Here is a 15,767-nt window from a genome sequence, read left to right on the forward strand (position 1 = left end):
TGATCTCCACTGGAGCAGAGCATTAGGCCCTGTTATGTGGAACTAATGCGGTCAAAATGCCAGCTGTGGTGCTTCTGTCGCAAGGCTGTCTGACCACCAGGGGGTAGTGGTGAGTGGGGATGCTGTCATCTCTGCTATTGCTTTTTTGGACACACTCAGCTAGGCCATCAGTCTTCAGTCTGTCCACCTGGAATTTCAGTTCTCATCACATATGCCTGTGTTTTAGTTCTCATAACATATGCCGGTGTTTTTGACATTACTTCAATGTTAATAAAATATGTTTTCTGTTACAAATGGAAATGTTCTAGTTATGAACTACTTGAAGATCTCTAGATTTTCTATCTCGGGTTAGGCTTACCCTAGGTTTTTTGAGGTTGTCAGTTCAGTTAATATTTTGCTCAAGCAGACACGATTAACTCCTCTTGGATTACCAGATATCTCAGCGGATCCTCATATCAGTCCAGGACCTGAGCTGCCAACCCTCCCGTTTTTCCCGGGTTTCTCCCGTTTTCTGATCCATCTCCCGCCGCCCTCCCGTTTTGTCATTTCTCCCGGTAATCTCCCGAATTTCACGAGTTACAAATGCATTTTATTAATAATCAAATCAAAATGTGTGTCAATGTTCTAAAGTTGCCATATCATCTATGAAACGCAAGCGTGAGAGGCAAAGCAAGCGTCAGCCAATCAAATTGCCTTTAATGCAAAGACAACACAGGCTCTAGCCAATCAGATCACGTTTATGGTCACGTCTCAAGAGACCGAAGCTAAAAAAAAAAAAGCTGGTTTACCAAACTCCGTAGATGGTCGAATTTGTACCTAAAAGTTGTTTGTTTTACTTATATTTTTATAAAGTTACCGAGAAATAGACACAGAACAATGTAAAAAAAAAAAAAACATTATTGTAACTGAAAAATACGTCTGAGAGGATTTGCGAGGTGTCTGAGGTTGCTATCATTCACTTTGAATGGGGATCTGTCAACCTTGACGGATCAACGCATTCCAACGCACATATTATATTAGCCTACATATTTAATATAGAGTTGCCAACTTTCAAGACGGACCTGGCATGAGAATCGGTAAGATTGACCAAAACAGGTGTATTTTTTTGCCGTGAGATGCATTGAAGTCAATGGATTTGTATGACATGCTAGCGTGAGACAGGACATAAAAGCGTTTCACGACAAAAGCGTGAGAGTTGGCATCCCAGATATTATATTAAATTATTCATATAGCACATTCAAAAACAGCTAACGCTGATCAAAGTGCAGTTTAATTTAATCACAATAAAATAAAATATGAGAACAAATAAGTTGACTATATGCACAACATCCCATTTAAAACCAACATTTGCCCCCCGGCCCCGCCGAAATCTCCCGGATTTTGCTACTCAAATGTTGGCAGGTATGGTCCAGGACATCTCTGACAGCACTGCATGCCATTCAAAAAGCTTCTGTCTCTTATTTCATCACTTCTTCCCCATCTATTAACCTAGTAATTTGCCTTTACCGATAACTCTGCAAACAGAGATAGCCAGTATTTGCAATTCAATATATTAAAAATACTTATTTAATTACTTTTGAGTATTTTGTGATTTGTCTTTGGTTGTTTTGTGACAGCCACTTCGCTACAAGGGCACCAACTGTGTCCAAGAAGATTAGGCAGTGAAATAACATGCATCCGTGGCATCCAATAGTATTACGCATCAACATGCGTCAGTGATATCCAGTGCTCTAGAATTGAAATATATCCCTTCATATTACAAACATTTTATTTTGATTGGCTGGGTATGAATTTAACTTATATATTTGATGTGTTTGTGCCTTCTACTATATTGCTGCAGTATTTGTAACTTCTACAACCATGTGGCCAGTTAAAAACATCACTGGAGCACAATGGATGGGTGACTTTCTGATGGCGTTCTCCCCCTCATATTAAAAATGTATAATGGTGTAATCAGCTGTCTTTGTAAACCGATGAAGTGGATCATGTCACAAACTCACAAATGTGTCAGGCCCCACTGGTGTATTCTGGGATACTGGCCAGTGGTGCATTCTGGGAAAAAATGTGATAGGCACCTGTATAATCTCTGCAGACATTCATGCCATCCTCCCAGCTCCCTAACCCTGCAGTCAGGGTCTCATTAACGCTAGAAAATAAGCCACTGGTGACTGGCTCGCATTCTTATGCACAGAGGACTTGTCCTAAGAAAAGGAAAGTGATAAACACCTTCAAACCCTCTGGAGTCCAGCCACATGTTTTTCAGCCTCCTGCTGTGTGTGTGTGTGTGTGTGTGTGTGTGTGTGTGTGTGTGTGTGTGTGTGTGTGTGTGTGTGTGTCTGTGTGTGTGTCTGTGTTAGAGCTGCAAAGATTAGTCGTCAAAATCGTTAACGTCAATGTGAATGATTTTTATTGTCGACGCTTCATATAATCATAATAAAAATGTGTAATGTTTGTGTGTGTGTGTGTGTTAAGCTCTGCCTGGTGTATGCTGCAGTAGAGAAGGAGGTGTGTGTGTGTGTGTTTGTGTGTGTGTTAAGCTCTGTCTGGTGTGTAATATGATAGACACCTTCAAACCCTCTGGAGTCCAGCCACATGTTTTTCAGCACTCCTGCTCTCCTAAGAGGAGCATGAATCATTGATGACCCTCCTTGTCTGTCTCAGCTGTTGCTCTAACTGTGTTTTTCATGTCCATTTCAAAGTGATGTTTCTTACATTATTGAATGCTCATTAAAACCCTCATTGCCACTGTTAGTACCTAATAGAGACATTCTAATGAGGACATTGTTATTGTATTTAAATTCGCTTGCTTTTCCTGTGGTGTGCTGAGGCCTACAGGCTGAGGCCTTGAATACTCTCTTGCTGAGGCAAACCACCTGTTTGTGTACTGATAATCATGCACACTGCTCTACTCTCAAGGACATATTCTGAGATCACTGCAGCAGCTTCTGAAGCGATGGGACGAAAGAACACCGCCCTTTGTGTGATGAAACCTGTTTTTCTACTCACATAAGGTTGGCTGCGCCCAGCTCTTCTTTGGAGTTTGTTCATGATATTTGGTTGTGACACATCTCCCTCTTTTGCAAAAGATAAAAGTACTATTTTAAATTCTGATTGCTGGTCTCTGTCTCATCAATATTAACGTCTTAATATAATTTATCTAACAGTAGCGAAACTGTAATGGTATTTCTAATCATGTGATTAAAACGGTACCACTTTACAATAAGACTCCATTGTAAATGGTTTATAAATAGGTTATTAATTAGGTTGTAAACCCTTTGTAAGTCATTAATAAGCCCTTATAAATGAGTAACACAGTTTTTATACATCGATGCGGGCTCACTATTTGGGAAGATCCCCATCTTGGCAACCCACTGTCTATCCCTTAACTTGCTCTACTAGTCCAATTGCACACCAGATTAAACCCGGGTATACTTTGGCCCAGGCCAGAGTATACCTTGGGGATAAACTGTCCTATGCCAAACTATACCCGGGGGTGTAAAATAGCCTAGGCCATACTATACCCCTCCAGGCCAGAGTATACTATATAATATGGGTCTAACCACATTCATAGCCTTGCTGAGGAACCTTACTTTTAAGTGTATGTGTCGGCTGGACCGCTCTTCAAATGTTATAATTGATCTGATGACAGACCCTGGCCGCAGCTCTGTCAAGTACACATCTAAGATCTGGGAACACTGGCATAAGTGCATTTTTTAGCCCTTCTTTCCTTGTGTATTTATATGTATTTATGATTGTATGTATGTGTGTATATTTATATGTCATTTTTTGATTTTATGTATTGTACATATTCCATGTGGGCCTTGAGCCTGTAATAAAGTTCATTATTATTATTATTATACCCCCAGGGATAAACTGCCCTAGGCCAAACTATACCCTCGGGTGTAAAATAGCCTAGGCCATACTATACCCCTCCAGGCAGAGCCAGTCCTTCCTATAGGTGACAAAGGCGGCTGCCTAGGAAGCCACCTAGAGGTGGGTGCCAAAAACTGCATCTAGCCAAAACTGCACCCTTTTTTTTGCTCCCCTTCTATTTCTCCAACCAATATTTTGACATTAAAAAATGTATTTAACATAAAGGGAAAATTTGCCAAAAATCTAAAGAGATAGGGGTGTTATCAGAGCATGCTAGTTAGGAGTTGGGGGGCTCCTCCTCGCACTCCGCCCGGTAGTCCACCAAGCGCTCCTTGGTCTCTCCGACACTGAACTGGAGGTGATCGGTGACACACCACCCCACAAAACTCTGCATCAGAGCTCTGCACTCCGCCTCACTGTCATCCCCGATGCAGTGGACAACGGAGAACGATGGAGTCCCCTGGGGGGCACCGGTGCTCCTCACCAGCACATTCAACTGGCCGGCCGCAGTCCCAGGCACTTTGGTCAGCCGGCGAGTCAGTCGTTTGGTCAGTCTGCGATCCAGGCCACCAGGCCAGGGTCCACCCGCAGGAGAGCGGCCAAGATAGGACACTATTTCGCTGCGGCACCATGGCAACCAATTCAGTTATTTTTTAAATAATGTAGGTAGTTCTGGCCGGTCCAAAAAAAATAATCCACAATTAGGTAGAGCAGCGCACTACCCCAATACAAACAACTATAAAACATAGAAAAAGTCGTGAAAAGAGGGGGAAAATAGTAAAAAAAAAAAACGAAGAGCTGCTAAGACAGGCTGCCACTCAAGGCAGCGCCACGTCACAATGCGTGCTATCATGGGGGTATTATCTGGCCTGAGGGGGTATGAATTGGCCTAGGCCATAATATACGACGGGGTATAATCTAGCCTAGGCCCCTTTAACCCCAGGTATAGTCCTAGCCGGGGTATACTACGGCCTGTTACACCGGCATGACCTCACTCTTGGTTGAAAGTAGTTATTATTAATATTACTTCAGTGTGCGCTGTGAACATAAACTTCAAGGAAGTGGAAAACTATGTGTCATAAAGGTATCCATGGGAACCCTCAATAATAGGACTCTAAAGGGTCTCTGCTCAACAGGGGGCTTGAACACTTGTGTACCACATGGCCACCAGACTTAAATAAATATTCAAACGCTTCAAACCGAACGGTCAAACACCAAACCATTAAAAGGGCTTAATGCTGTGTTTGTGTTTTGAAACAGTTGCACAATAAGTGGAGTAGAGAGGGAAACATCAGACAAAGAGTAGCACGAAAAGAGGGGTGAGACAAATGCTGACACGTGCCTGTGAGAAACACCCTACCCTCCTCGCAGGGTTGCCATGGTGACATGCATCCCATAAAACAAAGGCAATGGGTAACAGTGTCACAGATGACCAGACAGAGGGTCCTCCACATGCTGCAGAGTAATGACTGATATATGAACGCGCCGTTTCTCTCTGCCACACAGCTCTGAGTAATGACTGATCTCTGAACACGCTGTTTCTCTCTGCCACACAGCTCTGACATGCATTACTGAACTTAAGACAGATATGACACTGAAAGATAGTACAGATTGGTTTTGAACTCTTTTACCTGTGATTGCATCGTACTGTTTTTGGCTTCATCTGAATCGCTGTCATTTAGTCAGTAGTGTGTGTTGTGGTAGCTCAGCTCACAGGGTGCTGTGTGACGCGCTGTGTGTGTTTGAGACCTCTGACAGATTCTGAACAGTGTGTGTTATGCTGGTGTACACACTGATGCTTAACATATAGAAATATGTGTATATCTGATTTTTAGTGTGTGATGTGTTATATGTGTGTGACAATGTCTGTATTTCTGTCATCTGATGGATAACCTGATGTTAAGGATTTATTAGTTATATTTTTCTTCATATTTGTCTTGATTTTTGCCACATTATTTGCCATTATATTTGTCCTGATATTTTGTCATGATGGATGGCACCAACTCGTCCAGCCAGCAGCTCCTCTTCGTCCACCAGCAGATGTTCCAGGTGCAGTTGAACGAGGGGCCCTTGACTAAGCTGGCAGTGGCCATCGTCATGGCAGTGCTCTTCATCTGCATCAACTGCCTCCTGCTCTTCACACTGAGCAGCAAGCAGGCCTTCAGGGAGACGCCGCGCTACGTGCTCTTCTCCCACATGCTCTGCAACGACTCCATCCAGCTGCTCTTCACCTCTCTCCTCTACATCCTCTCCATGTCTTACCTGCAGATCCACAGAGCCGCCTGCTCCCTCGCCCTGTTCGTCTCCAGCGCCACCTTTTTTAACGCTCCGCTGAACCTGGCCCTCATGTCGCTGGAGCGCTACGTGGCCATATGCTTCCCGTTGCAACACGCCAGCATTGCCACGCCCGCCGCCACTGCCGTCGGCATTCTTATCATATGGTTTCTAGGGGGCGTGAACGTAGTGATTGACATCCTGTATGCAGTCGCCAGAGATGGCAGTTTCTTTAGCGAGAGCATGTTCTGCACGCGCGAACGCATCTTCATGGCTCCGTGGCAGGCCGACGTGTTTCAGGGCTTTAATGCCTTCTACTTTGTTGCCGTGACGCTGATCATTGTCTTCACCTACATCAGTGTGATGATTGTAGCTCGATCTGCCTCCAGTAATAAAGAATCGGCAAAGAAAGCCCACAGGACTCTCCTGCTGCACCTCATCCAGCTGGGCCTGTGCCTTAACTCATTTCTTTATGGCATTATCGAGAGAGCCTTGGCTATGACCAGCAGCAGTCGTCTGTTCATGGACCTGCGCTACCTGAACTATCTCTTTGTTCTCATTCTGCCTCGGTGCCTGAGCCCCCTGATCTACGGCCTGAGAGACGATGCTGTTCGGCCCTTATTCCTCTACTATGTCAGGTGTGGAGCCCAAAAGGTCAAACCCGTTGTGACCGCACACTGAGAACATAATTTGGGTATTTGTGCCATTCTACTGACCTCCTGGCTTATTGATCTGTTAGGGAGGACTGATCTTTGAAAATGTTTTAACACTTGTACATTTCCAATCGATTTGAAAATATTATTTGTTTTTAAAGCTGTCATTTCCATCACACTCTGCTGCCTGTCTCCTCTGGTCAGCCAATCAGTTGCTTCTCTCAGCTCTGGTAAAAAGGTCAATTAATAGAATTCATTTAGAAACACTGTTCATGACTTAAGAATGTATTAATCAAGTGACTTAATAATTACCTTGTAAGAATCATGTGCTTATGTAAGCAGGAACATGGCTTTTCTGTGTGTGTGTAACTTAGATTATTAGGTGGTGACACCACTTAGTCTGCATATAAAGAGAAGGAACCTTTTGTCTATGTTTGGGTGAGCTCAGAGGTGATAAGGGTCAAACTGTGCTTGTTCAACCCTGCGTAAAACTGACATCCATGCATTACAGAAAGTGCATTTAGGATGTCACAAAAGGGCTTTTGGTTGAGCGTGCCTACTCTTGCTGACATTATAAAACATTTATGACATCAGAGTTAGATAAATATTTAGTTATATATCAACCCTGTGCAATGTTTATGGAATTGCTTCACTTTTATCTTTGTGCTGAGAGATTGTTAATGAATAAATATACTGATATTGATACAGGTATGTACAACTCCAGAGTCCTGAGATAACTTGGGTACATTTTCACCTAACACATGAACTTTTGTACTTACTCTGTCGCTCACTTACTTCCATTACAAACAGACTGTTCCCCGAGTATTGTATAGATTATTGTACTCAAAAACAACATCACATATGAACACACCCAATATGTTTTTCTCTGCATAATGTTACGCTAACATTCTTTATTCCTCTTCTACTTGTTTGGTAATAAAGTTTAATTCTAACACATTTACGGCGGTCCTGATGTGTCCTAGCTTTCAAACACACCAGGTCATCGCAGTCTTCCACTATCATTATACGTACGTATATAGCCAATACAAAACTGAGTCCTTTAGCAGGACAAGGACCCAAAGCACACATCTAAAAGCATCCAAATTAGCTGAACTGAACTGTTCTAAAGAAATAGCCTCCATTCAAATGTAAGACAACTAGATCAGTTTACACAAAAAGGGAAGGTTTCCCAAAAGGTCAAGTAGAAACCTCTCTGAAGTCTGAACGAGTCGATGATTCCACATCACATTCCACATCACACCACATTCACCCATCACAGGGCCCATGACCTTACTCCTCCAGGAGGGGGCAGCAGAGACACACAGCCATAAGCACTTTGAAGCGTGAGATTTCAGCAACACATTCACACACACACACACGGGTGCGCGTGCACACACAAAGACACAAACACGTGCAGGGGCCAGGAACAGGTGGACTGATGGCTTTTCCCTCTCTTTGGCGGGCTACAACAGCAGTCCATCCCACTTCTATTGCCTACATGTCAAATGTGCATGATCTCCATGTCTTGTCAGAGGTACTGACTGCTGTCTGCTCACCATTTTTCCATAACTGCAGGGTTCAAATCTTGTTGCTTATTGGTTTTCAGGTCCATCCACCTCTGCCATGTTGATGCAAAATGTCACAAGAGTGTATGGCGTGTAATTGATCAATGTTGCTTGCCGGGTGACTTGGACAGTAATTAGCATATTTGCAAATAACACTCAGGGCACAAGTTTATTTTTTGTCCAAAGAGCATAATGTATTATCCTATGAGATACACTGTGTTTTCCAAGTCCGTGTGTGGAGAGCAGTCTATCTGGAGCATGAAGTCTACTGCGGAATAATTAACCTAACCATGACCGGGAATCTGTCCTAAATCTTGGGTTTTGGTTGTCAGCTATAATTGATAATCAGTCCAGCATAGAGCTCCAGCTACTAAAACAGATAATAATAATAATAATAATAATTCATTTTATTTTTAACGCACTTTTTATTCACAGGAATCTCAGAGTGCCTACATATAAGAAACTAACTATAATAATACAATAAAATAAAAACTTGTTAACATAAGCATAACAGAAAAGATTTAACACAAGGCCAGAAATGCCTTCCTGAGTAAAAATGTCCAGCTTTAAAGGAGTCCAGCGTCTGCGTTGCCCTTAGGTGGTCAGGGCGGCTGTTCCATAAGTGTGGCACTGCCGAGCAAAAGGCCCGGTCGCCCATGGTGCGGAGCTTGGTTTTGGGGACGCGGAGGAGCGAGCTGTTTGAAGACCTGAGGGTGCAGGTGGAGGTTTGGGGAGTAATTCATTCTTGCAGGTAGGGAGATGATCTACGACAAGCTGATGAAACTCACAGGAGTCAGCCCGGTGTCGCTTCTGCATCAACGGCATCATGTTTCACACCCTCATGAGTAAGCCTGTGTTTAGAGAGCTGCCTCGCTACATCCTCTTTGCCTACATGCTCTGCAATGACACGGTTCAGATGGCAATAACGGCTATGCTCTTCATCATGGTGTTGTATCTACTGCAGCTCACCAAAGCCATCTGTGCGCTGATCGTGTACGTCAGGGGTTTTCAACCAGGGGTCCGCAACCTCCTGGTGGTCCGCGATGGCATTGCAGGGGGTCCGCGACATGAGCCTATGTTGATCAGTTCACCATTAAATATTTTTTTATATTGATATTTTCTTTTTCAAATAAGAAAAATATGTCAATCTAAATAGTCTGAATAGCCACATGGCCTGAAATATACTGATGTTTACCCATATTCAGCGAAGAAATTACACTGACAAGTGCTACAGGCAGAATATCTGTGCGGGGGGAGGGGGAGTGGCAACTGGGGCGGTTACAAACACGCGCACAGACACATCAGTGGGCCGCAAATACTTTCTAGTCAGAATGGTGGTCCCTGGGACAAAACGAGTTGAAAACCCCTGGTGTACGTGGTTATGGTCACCTATCGCAACGCTGATTTGAACATTGCTGTGCTTTGAGTTCTACGTAGCCATTTGGTTTCCGATGAGGCACAGCAAGATGGCAACACACTACGCGACCGCCGTTGCCATTGGCGTTATGTGGATGCTGTCCTCAATTTGTTCCCTGATAGACATATTTTACGGTATGATTACGGATCACATGTTCAACAGCGGACAAACATTTTGCTTTCGACAGATATTTGTAGATTCAAATGGGCAAATAGAAAATGTTCCAGGCTGTAAATGGAGTGTCCTTTGTGGCGGCAGCATGAATCATCATCTTTACTTACATCAATATTATAGTTGCACCGCAGGCTGTGTGTCGAGACAAAGACTGAAAGTCCCAGAAGGCCCATCCTGCTGCAAATCGTTCAGCTCATTCTGTGTATGGCCAACTTGCTGTTTGGGACCATAGAGACGTGGTTATCCAAGTTACCTAACTAGAATGCGTTTCGTGAACGAACTGCGAGAGTGTGCTTGCTCTGTGTCAGTGAAGCACAGGTGCAAGCTAGTTTTAATGACCCCATTATGATGTCATAATCCACAGAGTTCTGCCATGCAAGTCTATGTAGAAAAAAGAGGAATAAAAAAGGAGTGGCAAGGAGTACCGCCACGAAAAGTCATAGCAGGTTGCACCGGATCGGGCTGGACGTTTCGGTGTTTGAACGGCGTCTGTACCTCGAAAGGGCGAGGAGTAGTTAGCTGCAAGAAAAACGGCGAGCATAAATAAATAAAACTTGATAACAACAATACTGTGCTTCCCTTCGGGCAAGCACACTAATAATAGGCGGTTTCATAACCTGCGCTTCATGAACTATATCCTGATTCTCATGCTGCTTCTGTGCCTGAGCCCCCTGATCTACGGCCTGAGAGACGATGCTGTTAGGCCCTTATTCCTCTACTATGTCAGGTGTGGAGCCCGAAAAGTCAAACCCTCTGTTACCCCACACTAGGAGAGTCGTTGCAGAGTTGGGCTAGAATAGTGTACATTCTTCTGTCAGCAGCTGGAGTTTCGATATTAAGATCTCTGGCAAGATACCGGTACTGTGAACATAAACGATTTAGACTTAAAATGCATATTGTTTTGGGTTTTCTATTGGGTGAAACTTTATGTGTGCAATTAAGTTGCTCTACACATTTGTTTGTGCTGCTAAATGTTATGTTTGAATAGCATATTAAGTTTTTTTTGCTGAATATACCAAATGAAAATATATAAATATAAAATAAATAAAACAAAAAAAAAAACCTTCTGTGTCCTATAAACCAGATGGTTTATTGCAAGATTGCTCACATTGCAAGTACTAGCAACCTCTCTCAGATTCTCAATAGTAGCCTAGACCCCTATAGTATGTGTGATGATAGTTCTTAGATCAGAGTTTTATGCCCACAGTTTATGCAGTAAATGCAACTCTCAATATGTTCACCTCAACAAGCAATCTGAGACGGAGACTTAAAACACCCCTTAATACACCTCACCGTTAAAGCACTGGTGATCACAACCCTGTAATTATAGCTAAGCTTGTCCTATAAAGGAGGGTATTCACTGGCAGGAAAAACCTGTTTTGCCCCATAAGAGATGCTGCAGTGGCACGTCGACATCTGATCCTCCATTGCACTAAGCAAGCATACTCCTGTTTAACTTTGGTTAAGTGTCAAAGAGTTAAGTAGAGGTAAGTTAAGTACATATTTATTTAAGCATGTTGTGAAGCTTTCCTTTGAAAGTCAAAGAGCAGTGAGAGCTAAACATACGGCATGTTTGACTTTCAAAGGTATGCTTACTAGCATTCTTAAATAATTCAATACAATAACAACATATTGTTGATCTAAGTAAAGATGATGATTAATGTTAACAGCCACTCCTAGGACACTCCATTTACAGCCTGGAACTATGACCCGGTGTGTGGGGCCAAAACATAAATTGGAGACAGACCACGAGTATACAAAAATAGGGGTTTATTTCAATAACACTAAAATACGGGACAAAATAGTAAATGCCAAGCACCAAAAACTCATAGTGTGCACCAGCATCAAAAGCATGGTGAGAACGCCAGGAATGCCACACACTAGCATACAGGGGCGGACTGGGGGGAAAAAGTGGCCCGGGAGTTCCTGTCAGACCGGCCCACTCAATACACGGCGCGCGGCCCACTAAGTACACGGCGCGCTGCCCACTCAGTACACGCCGCATTGCCCACTCAATGGATCACACGTATCGACCAGTCAGTGGCCTACTGGGAAAAATACCCATACACTTAACATTATTTTGGATGATTACAAAGAAATTACATCATATATGCTTGTTTTTTAATAACATTTGGATCCACCAATTTGCCTGGATGGACACATGGAATAAAATGATACTGGCTATTGTAACACTCCAAGGTAGGTATAGTTTGCTAGATGAATAGTATCAGATCAGATCAGATCAGATGGTTATACGTAAAACTACAAAGCCTATTGGTTAGTACACTCAACGCGTATTAGATAAATAAACTTGAAATTAGTGCTGTCAAACAATTGAAATATTTAAACACAATTAATCGCAATTTTTTTGTCTATTATAAATGTCCCTTCATTTATTTTTTATCCATTTATCCATTTTTTATTCCAGCAGCAGAATCATCAATCTAGATAACATATTAATATTGTTTATAATGTAAGTGTTGTGAAACGCAAGCTATACTTGGCCAAGTCAACACCTCTAGATAACATATTAACAATCTAGATAACATATTAACATTGTTTATAAGTGATTTTAGCATAACAAACTAGCTGGTTAACTTATTTGACACAAGTTAATAGAAATTTGCCCTATTTACAACTACCACCATGGATAGCTTGCTCATCGATTATAAGCAAGTGACTACGGCTCACATGGTAAAATAGATCATCTCGATGTTGACAACAGCACCAGCTTGCTTATTTTATCAGACGGTCTCAATTTAAGACATACCGTTAGCTAGGCTAGCTGTAGGGAACGTAACCTCATCTGTGAATAGCAAGCTAACATTTGGCAAGGTCAACGCCACATCTTACCTTATCACTGTCACCAGTCGGTGGTTTTCCAAATAAAATGTAGGTTTGAGTAATTGACATTAAATAACACCTAAAACAAAATTAGACTGACGGAAGAGATTGACAGAGGCAGCGGCGAGCTGTGCCTCATCCATGTTAAGGCTGATTTATGCTCGGTTACGTAAGCGTAAGCGCAAGCGCAAGAGGCCGCGCAAGCCCCTTGCGTGACTTTTCACGTCTTGCGTGCATCGGCCCCTTTTTCTAGACTTGCGCCATTTTACACAAGCCTATTGTTCTGGGTGTGAATTGCTTGGCAACACCTCCAACGCAACGCGTAAAGGCCGAATTATGCTCTGTTTTAGACGTAACGCGTAAGCACGTAAGATACACAACCCCCCCTTGCGCGGTAAAATACCCCCCCTTACGTGCTTAAGTGCGTCGCCCAAAATTCCTGACTATGCGACTAAAACACTACGGCCCTACACAGCTCGCAAAGGCTGTGATTGGCCGGCTACCACAGCCTTTCACACAGAGTCTCACGTTTCCGGGTTAAGAGCATACAGTCTTTTTTGGACCCAGACATTTTTTTAAATCATGAATACCCTGCAGACCGTCTCACAAGCCTTTTCTCATGGATTAGGAACAAACATAACAGAAGAGGTCCGAAGACATGAACTCCTTTACAAATCCTCTTTAAACACTTATAAGGACGCTCAAATTACCGCGAATATCCCATTCTCACCCGCGATTGTTTGGAGAGAATGTGGTCATTCACGAACAAATAGGTACTTTCATATTCATTTTCCGCCACTTGTGAGTCATGGTGATATCTTTCTTTGAGTTCATATTGACGTGAATCCATCAATTGCACCAGCGAGTTTGATAGAATGAGCCCGGTCAGCTCATACAAAAGTTAACAGTAACCTGCCATTACCTTGTGGCCAGCACCATTGTAGTTACAAGCATTGACAACATGATGAGATTCTCTCGCCGTTTACCACCTCATCTTTGAATAATGTAACTCATAAACACATCGTTTTAAAGCCTGTCGCAGTCATTAAAAGATGTCAATAAACGAACTTTTGCGACATGTGCTGTCTTTTTCGCCACTGGTACTGAATTGCCAACATTTGTATTTTGTGTAACACATGTATTCATAACATCAAGCCTTTCGCCCACTACACTTTCATGCTCCGGTAAGTTTTTTTCCTTTGACCTGCTGCAATAAATAGGCTTACTTAACTCAAAAAAAAATCTACAGTTATGGCGTCAATTTGCTTTGCAACACGCAACACGGCTCACAAGCCTTGCAACACGGCTCTGCGTCTAAAACGAACCTTAAATCAAAACTTGTCTAAAACAAGTTCCTTGTGTAAATTACGTGCTTACGCGTTACGTCTAAAACAGAGCATAATTCGGCCTTAAGCACCTAGCAATTCATGCTTCCTTTAGAAGCATGCAAGGGCCTTTAGAAGGGCTGAGTGCGCACGTCACTACGGTTGCGTGCCCTGGCGGGGCGTGTTGCGTGTATGTATGCCACTACCACTGGCGCCTCACAGCAAGAAGGTCATGGGTTTGATTCTGGACAAAGCATACACACACTGCTCTTTTTCCTCCTCTCTCCCCTGCCATTGCCGCTATGTTACACGATATGTAAAGATGTTGACAGACATTTGACCTCATTCTCATGTTACAAGTTCCCGGACAATTCTGGCATTCATTAAACTTTTCTCATCCGGGATTCGTTCTCGCTTTTTCGTAAATCTGCCAGATTGGAGTGAGCCCATGTTCTTAAGGGCTGAGTTTGTGAGAAATCGTTGGTGATTGCGTTCACATCAATTCTACCACATCCTCAAATTGAAATAATTATAATAATATACTACTACTCATAATAATAATAATAATAATATTAAATACGAGAATATTTGTATCATAAAAAACGTTTCACATTTAAAGTCATGATTCTATGATGCATCATGATGTCCGTACATAAATAAAAGCACTACATGAATACTGCAAAAAGCATTCAATAAATAAATAAGCACTAAACTCAAGTGTGTGGAATATAGCCATGGTGGAATAGAATGGAGAAGACGTTCATTTACGCCTTAAAAAGCCTTAATTTGCGTTTGAACTTTCAACATTATTTGTCTGTGATTAGACATTTTGTGTTATTACATGTAATGCCGTTTAGATCATTTAAAAACGACGTTGAAATTCTGTTTGTAAATATCTAGTCCTGCAAGGTAGCAAACGTAGTTCGAGGACATCGTAGAGAAAGAGAGGGCATAGGGCCAGACAGCTACTTATGTGTGTGTGTCCAGGAATTACTCTCTGAAAATGTACCATGTATTGTCCACCCCCCCCCATAACAAAATGAGATCTCGCCCCTGCCTTATAATGTCGCAAAATATAAAAATTTAACTTGGTAGTCCCACCTATTTCTCTGGTCACAAGCTGCTTCTAGCCACAGCTGTCTTTGATATGAAAATGTGATGTGTATATTCCCCAGAGTGAATACCTCTCTGATGCAGACAGGAATAGAAAGATGAGGCATCATATCATGGCTGCCTATAAAAGTGAGTGGGCATAGTAGCACTCATCAGGAGCTTTACATGATGTGTGATCCTCTTATCATTCTCAGGGTAACAGGAACAGTCATCCATCTGAGCATTATCAATGTGTGCATGTTTCATTTCTGGTTTGATTTATTGTATCAAGTTTTCAGGACAGTGTGTTTAATCTGGTATTTTTTCACATATCAGCTACATTTGCTATTTCTTACTCTGTGATTATACATGTCTATATGGGTGTGTGTGTGTACATATTCTATTACTAGATTCTAAACTATTTACGTATGTATAGCATATAATGGTCATGACAAATCAGTCCGGTTAAGGAGCTCTACTGGTGCATCAGCAGATGTTTAAAGTGAAATTGAATGAAGGGCCTCTTTCTAAACTAATTGTGACCATTGTC

At 42.4% G+C, this 15,767-nt stretch overlaps 1 protein-coding gene across 1 annotated transcript; it reads left to right on the top strand.

Annotated features, from left to right (window-relative positions):
- Nucleotides 1-5,862: 5,862 nt before the first annotated feature.
- Nucleotides 5,863-6,828, top strand: LOC308379645 (odorant receptor 131-2-like; the record flags this gene model as incomplete). The annotated part of the gene is made up of 1 exon (XM_080856870.1): nt 5,863-6,828. The coding sequence occupies one exon, from the start codon at nt 5,863-5,865 to the stop codon at nt 6,826-6,828; it is 966 nt and encodes a 321-aa protein (XP_080712996.1).
- Nucleotides 6,829-15,767: the final 8,939 nt, after the last annotated feature.

This window comes from Sprattus sprattus (assembly GCF_963457725.1).
Source record: "Sprattus sprattus genome assembly, chromosome: 1".
NCBI classification, from domain to species: Eukaryota; Metazoa; Chordata; class Actinopteri; order Clupeiformes; family Clupeidae; genus Sprattus; species Sprattus sprattus.